At 43.5% G+C, this 19,750-nt stretch overlaps 1 protein-coding gene across 13 annotated transcripts in view; it reads right to left on the reverse strand.

Moving 5' to 3' along the window:
• Positions 1-10,352: 10,352 nt before the first annotated feature.
• The window catches only part of TRAPPC8 (trafficking protein particle complex subunit 8), a 67,477-nt gene continuing 58,079 nt past the window's right edge, over positions 10,353-19,750 (reverse strand). For 11 of the 13 annotated variants that reach the window (XM_036419813.2, XM_045574855.1, XM_045574854.1 and 8 more), the window contains 7 exons: positions 18,866-18,934; positions 18,719-18,777; positions 16,255-16,422; positions 14,637-14,738; positions 13,451-13,596; positions 12,205-12,294; positions 10,353-11,371 (listed from right to left, as the gene is read on the reverse strand). In XM_036419813.2, the coding sequence (XP_036275706.1) occupies positions 11,137-11,371; positions 12,205-12,294; positions 13,451-13,596; positions 14,637-14,738; positions 16,255-16,422; positions 18,719-18,777; positions 18,866-18,934 (869 nt within the window). In that variant the 3' untranslated portion in view covers positions 10,353-11,136. Of the gene's footprint in view, positions 11,372-12,204; positions 12,295-13,450; positions 13,597-14,636; positions 14,739-16,254; positions 16,423-16,832; positions 17,583-18,718; positions 18,778-18,865; positions 18,935-19,750 lie in introns of those variants that run through there. The other 2 variants (XM_045574851.1, XM_036419820.2) reach the window with 2 other exon arrangements.

Consider the following 19,750-nt stretch of genomic DNA (forward strand, 5'->3'; position numbering starts at 1 on the left):
GATGACATCCCACACCACTCAACGTCACCATCATGGCCAGTATCTCCCTCGTGTCCCCTCTCTCTCCCCAAACTCCAAAGCCATCATACATGACTCCACTACCACGGGGAGCTATCCACAAGGCCTGCCCATGCACCATGTTCTGGAGAACAACGTTTCTCCATCCTTCTTCGCTCTCTTGGACCGTGTTGGCCCCATGAGTAGAATCTCTCTCCCCGCTTGTCCACCTGGTAAACTCTCACTCATTTTTCAAGCCCTATTATTTCCAAATGAAAGAAATAGGACTGACATAAGTCAGAAACATCTCTGAGTGGGTTGTTGTTGTTGTTGTTGTTGTTTTCATCAAAAGTATGGCTAGCTCGCCCGTGACCACTCTGTGGGCTCACAGCTCCCCAAACCCGCAGCCACCTGGCCAACCGTGAAGCTGGAGGGCAGCGTGAACCCGGGCCCCAGAGCGGAGTGCTGCCATCAGAAGATTCTAGAAGTGGGCCTTGGGGCCGGTGATGAGAGTGATGGCAGGGAGCGCCGGAAAGAAAGTTTTATGCTCGAAACTGCTGTTAAACTGAGTAACGAGGCACCACACCTGTAATTTACGCCAGCCGCCGGCTCACAGCCTGGGATTGCCTGGCAGCGACTTAATGAGCGGCTGTGTCCTGACCTGGCCCGGGTGCGGTGAGCGGGGTCAGGGAAGGGTTACCCAGGAAGGAGAGGGACAGGGAGAAGCCATACACCTGGGCCCTGAGGCTCCAGCCGCGAGAGGCCCACCGGCCCCGATGACATGCCAGGTGGCGGGCAGGAGCCCAGCGGCCTCCGGAACACGCCTCTCTGGGTTCTTGGCTGTGGGGAGTGACTTCGTGACGGTCCCGCACGTCTGCACACCACGGGTACCTAGGACGTTAGTGTGCTGCCAGGAGAGACGCACCCAGGCCCAGAAAGACAGCCAGCAACACCAGTCTCCGGGAGAAGTCGAGAAGCCATAGCACCATCTACCTATTCTAGCTCATCTCGTGTGTGATCTTTTCATTGACCTGTAAGATACCGACTCTCATAATACCCCTGAATACTGACCTTTGATGGAAAGGTACCTACTACGGACACGTTGTCTTTTTTTTTTTTTTTTTTTTAATATATTTTATTGATTTTTCACAGAGAGGAAGGGAGAGGGATACAGAGCTAGAAACGTCGATGAGAGAGAAACATCGACCAGCTGCGTCCTGCACACCCCCCACTGGGGATATGCCCGCAACCAATGTACATGCCCCTGACCGGAATCGAACCTGGGACCCTTCAGTCCGCAGGCTGATGCTCTATCCACTGAGCCAAACCGGTTTCGGAAGGACATGTTAAGTCTTGATATCATTCTCCATCAACACTTGATGCATGGGGGAGAGTGTGTGTTCAGCCCTATGTTGTACCTCCATCACTGTTCTCAATAGTTAACCCATCCTTCTTGGCCTGCATGACAGTGAATTGCTTATTTCCATAGACATCTACCCTCATTGGAAGAGCTCAGGTACGGAATCCTTTTGGAAGTAACTTTCTCTGTCAACATCCAAAACTCTGGCACGGTGCCCTGGGTAACAGGTAGCTATGGCATCGCATGGCAAACTGCACCAGATACTTAGAGCTGTTGTCGGCTTTCTCGCTGCCTTTCACGGTAAACAGACTGAGAACTTTTATCTTTAATACATTTTATTGATTTTTTACAAAGAGGAAAGGAAAGAGATAGAGAGCTAGGAATGTCAATGAGAGAGAGACATCAACCAGCTGCCTCTTGCACACCCCCTACCGGGGATGTGCCCGCAACTGATGTACATGCCCTTGACCGGAATCGAACCTGGGACTTTTCAGTTCGCAGACCGATGCTCTACCACTGAGCCAAACCGGTTTTGGCCAGACTGAGAACTTTTAAGTAGACCAGTGGTTGAGGCATAAGAAGCCTAGAGCATTATTTTCAATATTTGACCAGGGAAAAGATTCTCTAAAAATTTATTTTCACGAGGCATTTTTTGGACTGATGCTTAAAACATCAAACTCTGGCCTTTAAGAAGACACCCGAGCCCTAACCGGTGTGGCTCAATGGATAGAGCGTCGGCCTGCAGACTCAAGAGTTCCTGGTTCGATTCCGATCAAGGGCATGTAGCTTGGTTGCGGGCACATCCCCAGTTGGGGGGGGAGGGGGGTGCAGGAGGCAGCTGATTGATGATTCTCTCTCATCGATGTTTCTAACTCTCTCTCCTTTTTTCTCTGTAAAAAAATCAATAAAATATATTTTAAAAAGAAGGCATCCGAGCTGGTAGAAATAGAGTCGGTGGGCTTATATGTCGTCTGCTTTAACATGTTGTCTTCCATGAAAATGTAAGGGCTAGAGATCAGATGGCCTCACAAATTATTCCTAGACTCATTTCCAGATTCATATTCCATAGCAGATGTACTCTTACCAAAATAAAACATTTAGGCGATAAACATGTGTTCCTGCCCCTGAATCGGCACAAACTGGCACTGAAAGACAACGGCAATTGTTACTCTGTCAGGGAGAATGCCTTCCAGGGTTCACTGGGGTTGTAGGAGGGACGGTGACGGTGCTGATGGTCAGACTGCTGGGCAGCAAAGAGCGTGCGCACAGCGCGGAGCGGCCAGGCCTCCCGGTGAGCAGTGTCTGCGGGGAGATTTCCTTGGGGAGAACGTGTTTACAGAGGAATTACAGGTTAAAGGGGATTTTTCCAAGTCAGTTTAATATCGTGTCCGCCACCTTCCCCAGCGGAACTAGGTTGGCGTGGCTCGGTGGTTTGAGTGTCAACCTATGAACAAAAGGTCGCAGTTCGAATCCTGGTCAGGATACATGCGGGGCTGTGGCTCAATGCCCAGTAGGGGGTCTACAGGAAGCAGCCAATCAATGATTCTCATCATGGCTGCTCTCTCTCTCTCTCTCCTCCCTTCCTCTCTGAAATCAACAAAACCATATTTTTAAAAAAACAAAACAAACGAATGAAAAATAGGAGCTGAACATGCATCCCCAGGTTCACTCATCATTGCGGCCGGGACCGTCAGAGTCACGCTGCTGCTTTACACTCTCGCTGCTCCCTCGGCTGATTTTGAGAGCGGACTGCTGACCGAGGAACACCTCACCAGCCAGTGGGATTTATTAATAGAGCTCCAGGCTCCCGAGGGAGAGCTCTGAGGTACCCAGGACAACCTAACAATCCTGCCTCTTCGTCACAGATCTGTCTCATCCAGGGTGTTTTCAAATTCACTGAAGACGTTAGATCGTTCATCACGATTACGTCTGGCGAAGACAGCCAGCTGCTCCAGTGAGGTCCCCAATTTTCTAACAAATTGAATAAACACGCGTTTGTTTGCTTGTTGCTGTGATTATAGAATCAGCAAGACAGCCTGTTCCTCAGCATGAAAAATTAAGATCCTAATTGTGTCATTACGACTTCTCTCTGTTACGAGTTCAATGAAACGGAAAGTCTCTGAATCACCCACGAAACCGAGACCTGGGTAAGGGCGAAGGCCATGGGAACAGAGAATGAACCTCTCACGGCAGCTGCAGCCTGCAGCAGGCCCTGTCTCCAACACCGAGCCCCCCCGCTCCCGAGCTGCGCTGACCCCCAGGCCTGCCTCTTCAAACTGCTTCCGCCTCCCTGAGCCGCTGTTTCACGGGCGGAGGGCTCACCAAGCCCTCCCACTGTGTGCATTTCACTGTGCAACAGCTTTGCAAGAGTCCGGGAACACACTAAAGTAGGGGTGTCGAACTCAATCAGAGAAGGGGCCAAAATCTAAAATCCAGCCTAAATCGCGGGCCGAATGGTTTACTGAACAGTCATAAACTGTCATTGTGATGGAAACGCAGCCGAGTGCAGTGATGACAGCGCGGTGTGGGCCACATTGCAAGGCCTGGCGGGACGGATTTGGCCCGCGGGCCTTGTGTTTGACACATGTGCACTAAAGAGAGTTTAGGGGCGTTAGCTTCTTATCTTTACATTCAAAGGAGATTAATTTGCAGAAATGGCACCCTCTGCTCAGAAGAATATCTGTGTGCAGTTGGGGCAGTGGGAACGCTTATTTTTATTTTATTTTATGTTTCAGTTACAGCTTACATTCAGTATGATTTTGTATGTTTCAGGTGTGCAGCACAGTGGCTAGACAATCACATATTTTACAAGTTGTTCCCTGATATTCCCAGTACCCACCTGGCACCATACCTACTTATTACAGTCTTATTGACTATCCTAGAGGCCCGGTGCATGAAATTCATGCACAAGGGGGGAGGGACCTCAGCCCGGTCTGCACCCTCTCAAAACCTGGGACCCTTCAGCAGATGTCCGACTACCGGATCCCATGTGGGATTGGGCCTAAATTAGCAGTCAGACATCCCTCTCAAAATTCGGGACTGCTGGCTCCTAACCGCTCACTTGCCTGCCTGCCTGGTAGCCCCTAACTGCCTCTGCCTCGGCCCCCACCACCACAGCTTCATCCAGAATGAAGTCCAGAAGGTCGTTTGGCTGTCCGGTCTAATTAGCATACTGAGCTTTTATTATTATAGATTTGCTATACTTTACACCCCCAGGACTATTTTGTAACTACCGATCAGTACTTCTCAATGCCTTCACTTTTTTCAATCAGTTCCCCAACCCTCGCCCCTCTGGCACCCATGAGTGTGCTCCGTGTCTGTCTGTGTTTATCTGGGAAATGCTCACATTCACGCTGCTCTCATTTCCCCAAAGAGAAGAGAAAGCACTAACGAACATTTCAGGCCTCTCCCTCTGTTTCCTGGCAGCGAGGACAGACAGCTGTTTGGAGACAGTGGGGGCATGGGAATGGGAACAGAGTAAATTATATTAGGCTGGAGCTAACGGTAGAAGAGAGTGAAATTCCTCATGCAGAGAACAACCACCGTGCACTACCCGTTGGAAAAGGCCAATGTACACTAATATCCACGCTGGGAATGGAGCCCACAACCCAGGCACGTGCCCTGACCGGGAATCGAACTGTCAAACCCCTGGGGCACGGGACGATGCACAACCAACTGAGCCACACCAGCCAGGGCTCACCTGACTTTCTATGGCTCATGGCATTTGCGATGCTTCGGGGAACCATTTTCTTGGACAGAGTAAGGTTTTTGGATTGTTTTATGGTAAAATACTGTATTTTTCAATGCCAGAAACTAAGAAATAAGAAAGCAGCATCAAACCAAGTCTATTAGTGAAGGCAAGAAGAGAAAACTACCCTCACACACTCCTTCGTTTATAACAAGGCCTCCTACCTCTAATGAAAACATAGTGGTTTCCCTCTTAAGGAAAACGTATGAGGAGTGCCTTCAGATACCAAGAGAGGGCTGGGTATACAGCACAAGCCCAGAGTGACAGCGGCACCTGTCACATCAAGAAAAAGTTTGCAAGGCGACACCTGTTACAAATGAATTTCTAGGCATGCAAGTGAGTGAGTTCAGTTTTAAAAGCTCGTGTTTTCTATTAAACTAAATGCCAGGATTGGGGGTATTTGTCATTTACGAAGCACCCCATATGTTCTATTAGAGCCATCCAAGAGCCAGAGTGTTAATCACAAAATCCATTCAGCTTTCCATGGACACGGGAAATTTAATCAATCCAACTCAGCAAGAATTTCCAGTGTGTATCCTGCATATTAAGAGATGATCTGAAGGAAGCAAATCTCATGGTTGACGTACATGCGGCCCAAGCCTGCAATCAAAATAAAGCCGATAATCTTGAACAAAATTGGGAACTTAAAATAGCACAGTGGTTGCTACCCACAGAATTGATTATGGGTTTATGGCTCAGAGAGCATTTGAAATGCATCTAATAGAGGGCTCACGAAGAACATTCTCAAATGGGATTTACGTAAAGCATGTCTAAAAATAATCACAGATTGCATACTTACTGCCGCTCAGTCACTGAGCTAAGACATGAATGGAGTTAAGCCAGCTCTCCTCACCACCTCCCACGAGAGGGAGCCCCTGCAGGCACACCGAGGGGGAAACGCAGGTGGTGGGCTCCGACTTTCCCAAGGTCAAGAGGAGAGCCGGTGGGAGCTGCTCCCGCCAGATCTCCCCACGCAGCCTCGTTTGCAGAGATGATGGCCTGTCATCCGCAGTAAACTCACCCACTCCACTCGCACCCCTCATTTACTGCTTAGAAACTATCACCGCCCACCTGTAAACACCCAGGTGTAATCCTCAATCCTGGTGCTGACTTTGAAACCAATGTTTTAGTTTATAACCAACTTCTGTGTTAAAATTTGGAAGATTATGTATGCCAACTTCTAACCAGCGCCCGACTTTGACTTTTGGGTAACTGGGAGACACTTCAGAGAGCTGCCCAGTGACGGACTCAAACTGGTCAATTCTGCCCTCCCAGTCGGGGCCTCTCCTTGCATCCTCTCGCTCAGTATTGCCACCTCCCGCAGGCAGGAGTCCTCCAGGTGCATTGAGACGCGTGGCTCACCAACACAGCATTTAGCCAGGTAGCCAGGATTTACTGTGCATTCAACCCCATGTTCCAAGCACTTTAAAACCCACAACCTCGCTTCAATGCCATTAAAAATCCTGTATTATAAGGAAGCAAAGAGATTTGGCCACAGCTGACAAGCCGGACAGAGGAACTCTAACCCACATTTGATCAAAGGATTAAATGATTTAACAATTTTCTACTTGAGCCTCCATTTTAGACTGCTTTGTGACAAATTAAATGACACTGTGAACAATGAAAATTTGTCTTAAAATATAAAAATTTCAAGAAAAGCCATCCGTCTTGATTTTCTGGATGGATGAGATAAAAGCTACTGAAATGTCGGCAACTGTTTTAATGAAGCCTTATCTTTGGTATCTTAGGCGGGTAAATTATTATCATATAACTTGCCTGGTTCTAATTCTCTGTAGCCACAAAAAAAATGTGTAATGCAAACTCCAACTCCACCAAATACTATCTCGTAATAAAATACTAATTTCAAAATTTTAAAGGCAAATTGTAAAGATAGCATTGATGCAATATTGTATTCCAGGTGCCCTCTAGTGGACATAGATGGCACTTGTTAGGTTTTACTATAGGTATATCAGTTAATAATGAGGATTTTTTTTTCAATAGATGGAGTTACCCATATGTTGATATATATGCGATTTGATATGTGTACTGTTTTGTTGTATTGACAGCAAGCTTCAAAACTTCATGTCAAATTTGCTGAAGGTGTTAACACCATAGATATATTTATGCTTAAAAATGTCAAATTTCGTGCCAAAAGAAAAAAGCATTTGCAAGAAGTTTTAATGTATTATTTTATTGTGAAGAAAAGTGCTGCTGAATATTTCGGGAAGCATATGGTGAACATGCTTCATCTCAAGATACTTGTGAACACTGCTTTCAACGTTTTAAAAGTGATGGTTTCTATGTGAAAGACAAAGAACATCCAGGTCAACCGAAAAAGTCTGAAGACCAACAATTGCAAGCATTATTGAATGAAGTTGCGTGTCAAACTCAAAAACAACTTGCAGAAAGATTCAATGTTACTCAACCAATAATTTCCGATCGTTTACAAGCAATGGGAACGATTTTAAAGGAAGGAAAATGGGTGCCACACCAACTGAATAGAAATGGAAAACCAAAGTCATCAGCAAAATGTTGCTTCAACTGCACGAAAGTCTTTTTTGCATTGAATTGTGACTGGTAATGAAAAGTGGATTTATTTTGAGAATCCCAAACGCACAAAATCCTGGGTTGATCCAGGTCAACCACCAACATCAACTGCAAGGCCAAATCGCTTCATAAAGAAAACAAAGCTCTCCGTTTGGTGGGATCAGGAAGGTGTGGTGTATTATGAGCTTCTAAAACCAGGTGTAACCATTAATACTGATCGCTGCCAACAATAAATAATCAATTTGAACCCAAAAAAAAGTAATTTTGCTTTGATCGTGAAAAGACCAGAATGTGCTAGTAGACATGGCAAAGTAATTTTATATATATATATATATATATATATATATATATATATATATATTTTTTTTTAATTGATTTTTTACGGAGAGGAAGAGTGATAGTTAGAAACGTCGATGAGAGAGAATCATCGACCAGCTGCCTCCTGCACACCCCCTACTGGGGATGTGCCCACAACCAAGGCACATGCCCTTGACTGGAATTGAACCCAGGACCTTTCAGTCCACAGGCTGACGCTCTATCCACTGAGCCAAACCGGTTTCGGAGGCAAAGTAATTTTGCTTCATGATAACACACCATCACACACTTCAAAACCAGTTAAGGACACATTAAAAGATCTTGCCTGGGAAGTATTAACCCACCCAACGTATTCACAGACCTTGCTCCTTCAATGACCACTTGTTCTGGTCGATGGCTCACGCACTAAACGAAACCCGCCTTCGGAAGGAACGAGGCATCCCCTCGCCCTATGCTGGCCACTCGTTTCCCCTCCTTGTCTCTTGCCCAGGCTCCCCAGATACAAAGACAATGCCACTCAGTGTCAAAGCAGTCAAACTTGACATGGCTGGGCGGTGGGCAGAGGACATGGCACCCAGTTTCCTGCGGTGGAGCCTTCCCGAACAGGTGTGACCTGAGGAAAAGGATGAAATGGGCCACATTTCTCTCCAGCTTCCTACCACTTCCCTTAGACCCTCCCGCCTCCCGCAGCCCCACCAGCCTCCTCTCCTCCCTGGAGGCACTGCTTCCACAAACTGCTGGCAAGCCTGGCCTTTGGAAGACAGGCTGGGGTGTGCCACTTCACGGAGTCTTCTGGAAATGGGGCCTAAGGGTGCGAAAGTTGAATGGGAGAATTCCAGTTGAGATTGAACGTTATTTGGGCTGCACAAGCCTCAACATACTCCATAGTCCAAGTAGCTGACTGATGAGGTCCGTTCTGTCAGGAGGCGTGTCCTTAACTGTGTGATGGTCCCTCCTCCTGCCGCTGCAGAGCCTCAAACGCCTGCCTATCACCAGAGCTCTGCTCCACCAGCTCTCTCCTCAGACTTTCAGTGTCAGCTTCTGTGTTTAGTGACCAACTCACCCTGAAGTCCTCTGTTCTCTTTATTTTCTACCCAGTTCTCTTATCTTTCCGGATCAGTCTTCCCCTCCTTCACTCACCACAAAAGCTCCCAGGAGAGGCCGATAGCCAGGTGGGAATCAGTACCAACCTTCCCGGACAGGTGTCAGGCTAGCAACAATCTGTCTAGTTATGCTGAGCGCGCGAGGTGTGGCTTCACCTGCTCTCCCAGCTGATCTGCACTTATTTGGATAACACATGGAACATTTTGATTTGAACAGGCACCACTGTCCTGCGGCCACCGGGAAGGCAACTCCCTGGGTTTGTCTGTCTGAACCTATCTTAGTTTCACTTCCATTCTGAAAAGAATTCTTGCTGAGTAGAGAATTCTGGACTAGCAGCTGGTTTCAATTCTCTGAGGACACCCTGCTATCTCTGGCTTCCATTCTTTTTGGTGGAAAGTCGGATATTTGTTGAATTACTACCATTCAAGTAAGTTTTGTAGTCTGTATTTAAGATTGCTTCCTCCTTTAATTTCCACCGTGTCACCATGATGCATCTGGACACACAGGTCTTTTATTCGTACTGTTTGGAACTTACCGAACTATTAATACTTGAATCTCTAACTTGATGTGCATCTTGGAAAATTCTCAAAGAATCTCTTCAAACACTGCTTTTGCCCTATCCTCTCTCCTTTCTAGGACTCCAAATAAGCAGGTAGGATCTCTCACTGAACTCATTTTTTTCACCCATTTCCCACCCTCTTCCTCGCCTTGCTTCGGTTTGATTTCTCCTGACCTGTACTTCTTCCCGTATGTCCAATGCCACGCTCTGCCTCTCAGCTGTTGCTTCCTACGTGGTCACTCACTCAAGGAAAGCGGTCCCACTGGCGTCTCATCTCTCTGGACTTCCTTCTGGATTTGGTCCTCTAATAACTGGCATATTGGTCACTCTTTGTTAGGATGTTTTCTTTTACTTTGTTCAGAGTTTTACTTGGCTTCAGCAGGAAGGCTAAATGGCCTCGTCGGCCATAGCCAGCACCGGTCTTCAAGGTGGTCATTCCAACAGGCTCGCAAGCATGGGCCTTCCTTTCTCCCGGACAGAAGAGGATTTCTCATTTGTAACTGGGCATCGGACACAACACTGGCCGGCGAGACTCACGTGCCCACGTGTAACAAGGTCGCAAGGACTGCAGGAACAGACTGTGCTTCACTTTGGACCCAAAGAGGAGAACATGCTCTCTCAGGAAACTGGTCTGGTGCCTGACATCATAATACAGTTCGCATTCATTTTAAATAAATATATTAGGTCCTCAGAATAGAAAAAAAAAACATCTAATAAATGTATACAGTGAATAGTGTGTCTTTATTCTATTTACAGTACATTTGTTATAAATATAATACATTTTTGAAAAGCTTATTTTTATTAACTGAGATTTATATTTTAAACAGATCAACTCAAATGTTAAAGTTACATAATAAAGAATATGATAATTTAAAGGACAAAAATCTCATATTGTGAAATAGTGCACACTATGCTGAGATGAATGAGGAAAAAAAGCTCAAACTCCTTTCAAAACTATATTCAAAGCATCAGAAAAATTTTTTTTTTACAAAGTTATGTATAAGCCATAGGGAACCACCAGGTACTGAACCATGACTTTTTAACCAAAGTTCAGAACTGATTTTAGAGAACCGTGTGAAGCAAGACAGGAAAGTTTGATTTCATACTCTATTGAACTTCACAGTAAAGCTGGAATTTGACTGAAGGCTTAAAGGAGTATTGCCAACGAGGCCTTTCCTTCCTCAAAATTGTCTGATTTCGCATACCATCAGGAAGTTGTAACAGCAGACTTAGACACTGGTTTTTAAGATGGTGCTTAATAAGGTGCATGGATATGTTGAAATTCTGCAATATGAGCATGTAAATTATTACCAGGTTTAAAGAAATACAAAAGAAGAATATCAGTTTCTCAGTCCAACGTGCTTTACATCATCAGCAAATTGACAAGTATTTTGCAGTGATCCGACACCAACCTCGAGAGCAAGTTGGGTATTTCAAATACTGCTGTAAAAGTCAGTCAGTAAAATAAACTGATTCTTGTGGATTTCAGTACAACTTTACAAGCTGTCACACATTATTAATGATGATCAGGGCAGGCATGGAGTTCTGCTGACTTGTTTCAAACACTGTAACTTGGTCCGATAACTTGGCAAACACCCTCGGAGTTCCAAGGTTATAGACACCCGTGTGGACAAAGCATGCTTTCAGCTGCAAGCTGTGCATCTCCTCGCTTTTAAGCCGCAGTTTATACTGAGTCTGTCCGAGCCACGTAAACGATCCATGGACTTCCAATGATTCTGGACTAAGGAAAAAGGGAGAGGATACATTGAAGGGTTTTTTCTTTATAAATTTATCCCCAAAGTCCCTTCTATCTAGCAATTTTATTTCTAGAAATAATTTTATGAAGCCAACTATTTAGAAAACACTCAAAATAGCAGCTAGCAAATGATGGAGCCAATTTTCAAACCCGAGCTTTTAACCATCACCTGGCTACCCATAACATAAAAACCCATGTGTATGTAAGAATGCTTATACTATTGAAACTGTTTATAATGCTGAAAAATGGAAAGCAACTCGGTATCTACCGATAAGTCATTAGTTCCTTAGTTACAATACAAATAATCATACACATAATGTGTTTAATTTCAGAGAGCTGCTTCCGTTCCTGGGATATTAATCAACAATAATGAGAGTATGTTTCCCATTTTCTAACAATCCACAAATTTCTGAATTCCAAAAAGCACCAGCTGTTGGGATATCAGATGCGGATGTATGAACCAGCATTTTTCTAAAGTATTATTTATAATCAGGGAAACAAAACTTAAAAAACACACACACTTTTTATCATAATCTTGCTGGTTTTCAATTTTAGAGTTCCTTCTCACCAACAAACTTCTATAAAACTTTTAGCTCTGGTGAAATTAATGCTCTGCTCGGGAGGTGCTTCCCACTTTGTCCCTCTCCTACGCTAAGATAGTCCTCCGTAACCCTTTGTAATACTTCTGCAACCCCAAACAGAAGAAAGCCTGAGTGAACTGACCCATGTTAGTAACTATTTGCAGAATTTCAAAATATTAAATTGCTCTCAAACCAACCTTAAACTATGAAATAACCGTACACTACATAAACCTTTACCTTGTTGCTTTATGCCGAAGATCCACTATGACATCGACATCAGCCTTCGAACAATTGGAAAGTAAAAGGGTGACTGGTACTAAACAAAGGCTATGGAAGAAAAATAAACATGATTAGCTGTGTGTTTTTAAAAACAGACTTCTGAGTAAATAACACTTAGGAATACCTTACAGAGAAGAAGCTCCTAAAAACAACTAGATTCAAGAAGGGGAAAAACTGAGACCCAAAACCACTTAAGACAAATTGTGTATATAAAGTAAAACATAATAATACAATGGCTGAATATCAGAATATACACATCCACAAAACCATTTTTTATTTCAATGTATTATAGTTAATCTTAAAAAACAAAAACAAAAAACACTAAAATAGTTCTAGGTGGTTATTTCCCAATATGAAAACAAAAGTAAACGATCTCAGCTACAAAAGTCCAATGGAGAAAACAAAAATCATGGAAATGCCAGCACACAAGCCTGACCTCTCCCTCCAGCCCCTCTCTCAGGAGCTCTTTCATTGGGAACGAGGCTCCCGGCTTGCCAGCCCAGCCCTGGCTTCCTATTCCTCTTCATTCATTCCTGCCAATTCTTCACCCACACATCTAGGAACTGCACTTCCTCCCTCTTCATTTCCTCTGGAAGTTTACCACTTGGTAAATCTTAAGTCATTAATACTGTTGAAATTTGAACTGTTTTGATGTGTCTATATTGCATTCATGCTTTGGGTTTAATTTCTGTCTCCGAAACAAATACAAAGTGATATAGTATTTTTTCCTTGTTTCTCACTTACTGATAAACCTGCTCATTAAAAGGAAACTTTTGCGGAAACCGGTTTGGCTCAGTGGATAGAGCGTCAGTCTGCGGACTGAAGGGTCCCGGGTTCGATTCCGGTCAAGGGTACCTACCTTGGTTGCAGGCACGTCCCCAGTGGAGGGTGTGCAAGAGGCAGCTGATTGATGATTCTCTCTCATTGATGTTTCTAACTATCCCTCTCTGTAAAAAATCAATAAAATATTTAATAAATAACTAACTAACTAAATAAATAAATAAATGGAAACTTTTGGCAACTGAGGTACTATCTGTCTTTAACCATAGCAGCAACACAGAGAACTGTAGTCAAGGGTAAATTACTAATACCAATACTTAAAGATTAACTAGTATCTAAATTTCTCCTTCAGCATTTGGGTTAATGCCATAGTCAAGTGTGCATGTGCTGTATAAAAATGTTAACAAAAAACAAACCCTCGAACCTTTTTTGATGAAATGGGTGGCTAAGTGACTCCGGGTAGTGAAGACTGGTTTTAATGAGGCTGGAAAGCTGCTCTGCAGAGGGTCTCGAAGAAACAGCCGTGTTTTCCGGCCTGAAAAATTTTAATGGTTCCATTTCTGGTGGCTCCTGAAAAAATACATGACAATGAAAGCACTGCCTTATAATGAGTACAGAGTTAAAACCAACGAAGTACAGCAGACACTATTTCTGCTGTTCTTTAAACGAACAGCTGGAATCATTTGCAATATAATTTAGGATAAAGAAAGCAGAATATGGAATTATTTATTCATTTCCCATTTATTATATGCTGGACTGAAATGTTGTTGTTACAATAATACATTTTTATTGGTTTCAGAGAGGGAAGGAAGAGGGATAAATAGATAAAAAGATCAAGGAGAGAGAATCATTGACTGGCTGTCTCCATGAATTCCAGCAACTTCACATATTAGCTCTATGATCTTAGATAAGCTGGTTAAAAAGTTAAGACTTAATTTCCTCATATGTAAAAAGGATTCATAATAACAATAATTTCAAAAGTCCTGGTTCTTATCTGGTGAAAGTGCTTAGTAGTAAGGCTATATCTTCATTCCGTTGTATAGCATCTGTTTACCTTTTTAATGTAAAGCTTAAAAATTAAGATCTATTATTTATAAAAACAATATAAGGTAACTATTTGAATTACTGGACTAAATGTGCTTAAACTTTGTTCACAGATACGATGAGAACTTTTTGGTAAGATCAAACAGTACTTCAGGAGAAATAAGAAAACACATTAAACACTATTACCAGCTGTACCCCACTCCAGAGGGTGCCCGCTACATTTTAAGAGATGCCCCTGGAATTCCACTACAGGGTGGGCCTGTTGCAAGTGAGGAAATAGAGAGAACATTGTTCTCTCAAGCAAAGCAACTCTTTATGTAATGTGAATTCTGGATTCAATAGAGTATACCATAGGAACCATAAATGCATCTTAATACTCTTAGAAGGGGTTAGTGAATTTTATAAGAAATTTACGTTCATTTCTAATTTTAATCAGTCTTCTCAACCAACCACCAACTCAAATCCCAACATAAATGCTTGCATAAGGCAGACTTCATCAAAAATACAACCTTACCCCCCTCCCCCGACCCCGCTTACAGGAAAGCCTGGAAGCGAACTGTGAGTACCTGTTTCTGAGGATACGAACAGGCTTCTTTGCCCACAGTGTGAAGAACAACATGATGCTGGCCTTCCAAAATAAGCTGCTTACTGTCTTCCACCACGTAGGCCTGAGACACAAAGCACAAGAATGTCACCTGCCGAGCAGGAACCTGAAGAGCAGCGCAGGGACTCTCTCTCCTGATGCGGCGGAGCGAGGCTGAGGGGGGCGTTGGGTCGTTCAAATCTTGGCTCCGTCCCTAACCCCCCTCCACGGCTGAGGGCATTGCTGCTGGAGGTGTCATGGGGCTGATGCTGCTCTGCACTGAAGACCGCCCTCAGCCACCACGGCGGGCGGACTCTCCGGGCTGCCCCAGCTCAGCCCTTCTCTGTGCTTGTCTCCAACTCAGGAGCCTCTGTATGTCCAGCTGGCAGAGGCCCTTTGTGCCCAACACCAAATCAGCCTAATTACCTTGACAACAAGAAACTAGGGGAATACAGCAGCCACGATAAAACCCAGAGAGAAAGCCCGGAGAAGTGGTTGGCTGCAGTTGTGTGGTGGTTACGGACTTTGGCAGAGGGTCTCAGGCCAAGGATGTCACCGAGAAGTATTTCAAATGCAAGAAATGGACAAATAAACTCGGTTTTGTTTATCAAAAAAAAAAAGACGCCGTCTTATTTTCGGGGAAACAGGGTACCTATCAATTACTAACACTCACGGCTGTCAGCATTTCTACTTTTGTTTATTCACTGAGTCTGTGAAGTATCTGCTGAAATCTGCCTGCCTCTATAGCACAGCTGGCTTGGACATTTCAGAGCCACATCTGAAATCTTTTCCAATTTGCTCTGGGGCGCCTCAGGCACTGGTACAGAAGAGAGTCATGAGACAAGCTCCTTTTCTCCACTGGAATACCAATCCAGAGGCCAGGCTTATTATGTTCCTTTCTGTCTGCTGCAAGTGTATGCAACAGCGTTTTCAGATAAAATATTCTGTCATTATAAATATATATATATATGCCACAGGCCTTGGCCAGCTGGGTAGCTCAGTTGGTTAGAGCATCATCCCAATATGTCAAAGCTGCAGGTTCAATCAGAGCACATACAAGAATCTATCAATGAATGCATCAATAAATAGAACAAACTGATATTTCTCTCTCTCTCCAAAATAAATAAATAAAAATAAAATTTTAAATGTGCTACAGCAAAAAATAAAGGTAAAAATAAAAGGAAACAAAGGAGAGAGGCAAATGGAATCTATCAAAGATGAATAGCAACAAATGAATGATGAGTACCAAGAGGTTCATGCTGCTATTTCCCCCTTTTCAGTGTTTGGAAAGAGTTTACTAAATAGTAAAGAGTTTAACACCTGCTGCCATGAAGCTCATCATGTGTACAGTATTCTCAGCAACACTTAGAAATAGCAATAATACAGAGGAAAGTGATTGATTTGAATGAATTCTTCCTTTTGGCAAAAAAAAAAAAAAAAAAAGTCATTATGGAACTACTAAAAAAGTTATAAAACAACCTTAATATTGAAACTGGAATATTGAAGCAGGAAAAACATAAGCAGCAGTTTACATTTGTTCTTCAGCTCAAGAGTCAAATATGTATAAGCAAGGCTTGCTGAAATAATGTAACATCACATACCTTCCACAATATGACAACATTCAAATCCACCTCACTGCACTTCTGAATTAATCTCACAGCGTCCTCTGTTGACTGCTTTTCCGTATGCGCTGATGGCTGGACTTTTTTTAATTCAGAGGATAAACTTCGATAAAAGAAATCTGCACATGGGCTTGCAGAACTTACTATCTGTTAAAAGAATATCACTAGTCTAATCAATGTTTTCTATTGATATACCTGCCAAACATATATTTCTACAACTTGCTCATACCAAAAGGCTATTCGGTAAGCTCATATCAATGTGTTGACTATAGAGAGACCACACTAATACTGAAACACCTAAACTCTCTGGTACAAATTACCCAGAATCTTAAAAGATGTTACTTCAAAATAATTAATCTACCCTGCTGTGACATTAGGTTTGATCTTTCAAGTATCCATGATGAATGAGTAGCTCTAAGAAAATAATTAAAAAATAAGTTGTTGAAAAGAAAGTAAATTTTTTTACTATTAAAATCTTTCTCATTCAAATACTTAGAACACTAGGCCACATTCCACCAACCAGAATGCAAGTGATTCTGGTATAAATTTGGCTTTTACACTTGAAGGGAGAGAATATGAGAAAAGGATGTTAAATGAACTCAGCACTGCAAAATTTCCCTTAATGGAATATTGTGTTTCCTCGTAAAATCTCTTAGATTTCCTGCATTACAAGCTGTATTATATAGATGCCAACCTTAGATTTAATAAATATATACACTGTCCCCATTAGAAGTGAACTTTTCTGGTAAACTACTGTCCCATAGTTTTCTCATTGATCTGCAATGCTTAGTAAGTTCTACTCAACCAGATTCATCATAAGGGGAAATGCTTTGTTTCTGTCTTCAATGTTACCATAAAAAACTATTCAGTAACAAAATAACAATTTCAACCTGAATATAATTTAAGAGTTGCGGTGATATTTCTAGGTATTTTAAATTAAAAAATGAACCAAACAAAGGAACTGAATTCCTAAGAGCTAAATTCAATCATTTGGGAAGCACAGTCATACTCGCTTTAGAATTATTGGGGTTTTGGTACTCTGAGCTATTTCTAAATAGCTGTTTCCTCAAAATGTCAAAAGACAGTCACAAAGAGTCAGTCAGTGAGGACAAATAAGAGAAATACAAAAACAAAAAGTAAAAGGATTTTTGGAATTATCAAGGAAAAAACACAAAGAAAAAATAATGCCAATAACAGCATACAACAACATAGAATTTCACATCCCTAGTCCAGAACTTTTTAGAAGCAGATCCCCAGATCACCTCTTCAGATTATCTGCAGGGCTGGCTGAAATGCATATTCCCAATCTCCACCCGAGACATAAGGAAACGGAGCTTTAGAGGCAGAAAGGCAAAGCTCTCATTTTTACAAAATTCTCTAAGTCAAAAACAGGGTCTGCAGACTGATTACCTCAAGATCACCTGGCAGCTTCCTACATAATAAAAGGCTAACATGCAAATCGACTGAATGGTGGAATGTCCTGTCGCTATGATGCACAGACCACCAGGGGGCAGACACTCAACGCAGGAGCTTCCCTGATGGTCAGTGTGCTCCCACAGAGACCCACTCAGCTAGAAGCCAGGCTGGTGAGCTAAGTGCAGTGGTGGGAGCCCCTCCCGCCTCCATGGCAGCACTAAGGATGTCCGGCTGCCAGCTTAGGCCCATGCCCTCTAAGGGCTCCCGACTGCGAGGGTGCAGGCTGGGCTGAGGGCACCCTTCCACCCTCACCCCCCTCCCACCCTGAGTGCATGAATTTCATGCACTGGGCCTCCAGCATAAAAATATAGACTCTCAAGCTCACTCTAGTCCTGCTACATCAGAATCTGCATTTTACATCCCCAGCTGACTCATATGCACATTTTGAAAGTTTGAAAGCTACCACTCTAGGGAATTCTTACAAATAATGAAGTTGGGAGTATCGCTGCTCAAGACAATAATACATGTAAAATCATAAGAGTTCATTATTTGGGTCTCAGAACCATATGGTAACCAAAATCCAGAGGAGTATCATCTTTATGTTCCACTGTGACCACTTTCTCTAGTGGACAGGTTCCTTCATATAATCCTGTTTCTCTCTTCTCTCTCTCTCTCTCTCCTCCCGTCCCCCCCAAGAACTATACTTATTTCATGATACTCTTAAGAGAAAGTTAATTTTAAGTAATTGATTAAAATGGTATAACCCTTATAGCATTTTTGGTCTGTTTTGGGACATGAAGTCAAGTTGTAAAACCCAACAAAGTTGACAAGTTCACCACCAAAGAATGTGGGGATTACTAAAGCAATAGTTTTGCCAAAAGAGGCAGATGTTCCAAAACTGTCACTTTTATTGTTATTATTCTTTTGAGACCTGTGACTTTTAAAATCAAATGCTACTATGTAAAACTTTAGACAAAAAAGAAAATTATTTTAAAAAATTCAAATGCCTCTGTGTTTATTTGCATACCTGTTCATTTCCAAAGATGATATCTGCAAAGGTGTATTTTTCTGAGGACCGTGTGGCAACTGAAAAACAGAGGGAGAAAGCCTAATGATATCACTGGCATGAAATATAAAATGACCACAAAGAAGGGTTAAAGTAAAACGAATTTACCTTCTTCTTCCTTACATCGTATTGCCTTGAAGCAAAACTTTCCTTTTTCCCTACTGCCAAGTTTGGCATCTAGGAAGAAAAGAAAATTTCAAAGATCGTTCTCAGTTTATGACATGCGAAAAGCAATTCATTATTCAGATTTCCTCTATTGAAAACAATTCATAATTATAAATAACTGCAGGCCCAGTGCGTGAATTCATGCATGGGTGAGGTCCCTTGGCCTTACTGGCCATTGGGGCCAATGGGGCCTCAGAAGGTTGGCGGAGGACGAGCCACAGGAGGTTCCAATCGGGGCCACTGGGGCCAGCCAGCTGGGGGGAGGGGTTGCAGGAGGTTGGCCGGCTGGGGGGGAGGAGGAGGCAAGAGCGGGGGAGGGACCACGGGAGGTTAGCTACACGTGGGAAATTGGCTGTGGGAGCACAATGACCACCAGGGGGAAGCTCCTGCACTGAGTGTCTGTCCCCTGGTGGTCAGTGTGCGTCATAGAGACCAGTCGGCTAGTCACTTAGGCTTTTACATATATAGACAAGAGGCCCAATGCACAAAATTTGTGTATGGGGGTGTCCCTCAGTCCAGCCTGTACCCTCTCACAATCTGGGACCTTTGGGGGTATGTCTGACTGCTGGTTTAGGCCCACCGGTGGGCCTAAGCCAGCAGTCGCAATCTGGGGCCACTGGCTCCTAACTGCTTGTCTGCCTGCCTGGTCGCTCCTAAACACCTCTGCCTACCTTCCTGATAGCCTCTAACCACTCACCTTCCTGCATGATCATCCCTGACCACCTCTGCCTGCCTGCCTAATCACCCTAACCACTCTCTGGGGGCGGGACTAGCTGGAGTGAGGAGCTGTGGTCATTCTGGTTCTCTGGTCGTTCTACCGTTTTGGTC

Source organism: Pipistrellus kuhlii, unplaced genomic scaffold (assembly GCF_014108245.1).
Source record: "Pipistrellus kuhlii isolate mPipKuh1 unplaced genomic scaffold, mPipKuh1.p scaffold_m20_p_6, whole genome shotgun sequence".
Lineage (NCBI taxonomy): Eukaryota > Metazoa > Chordata > Mammalia > Chiroptera > Vespertilionidae > Pipistrellus > Pipistrellus kuhlii.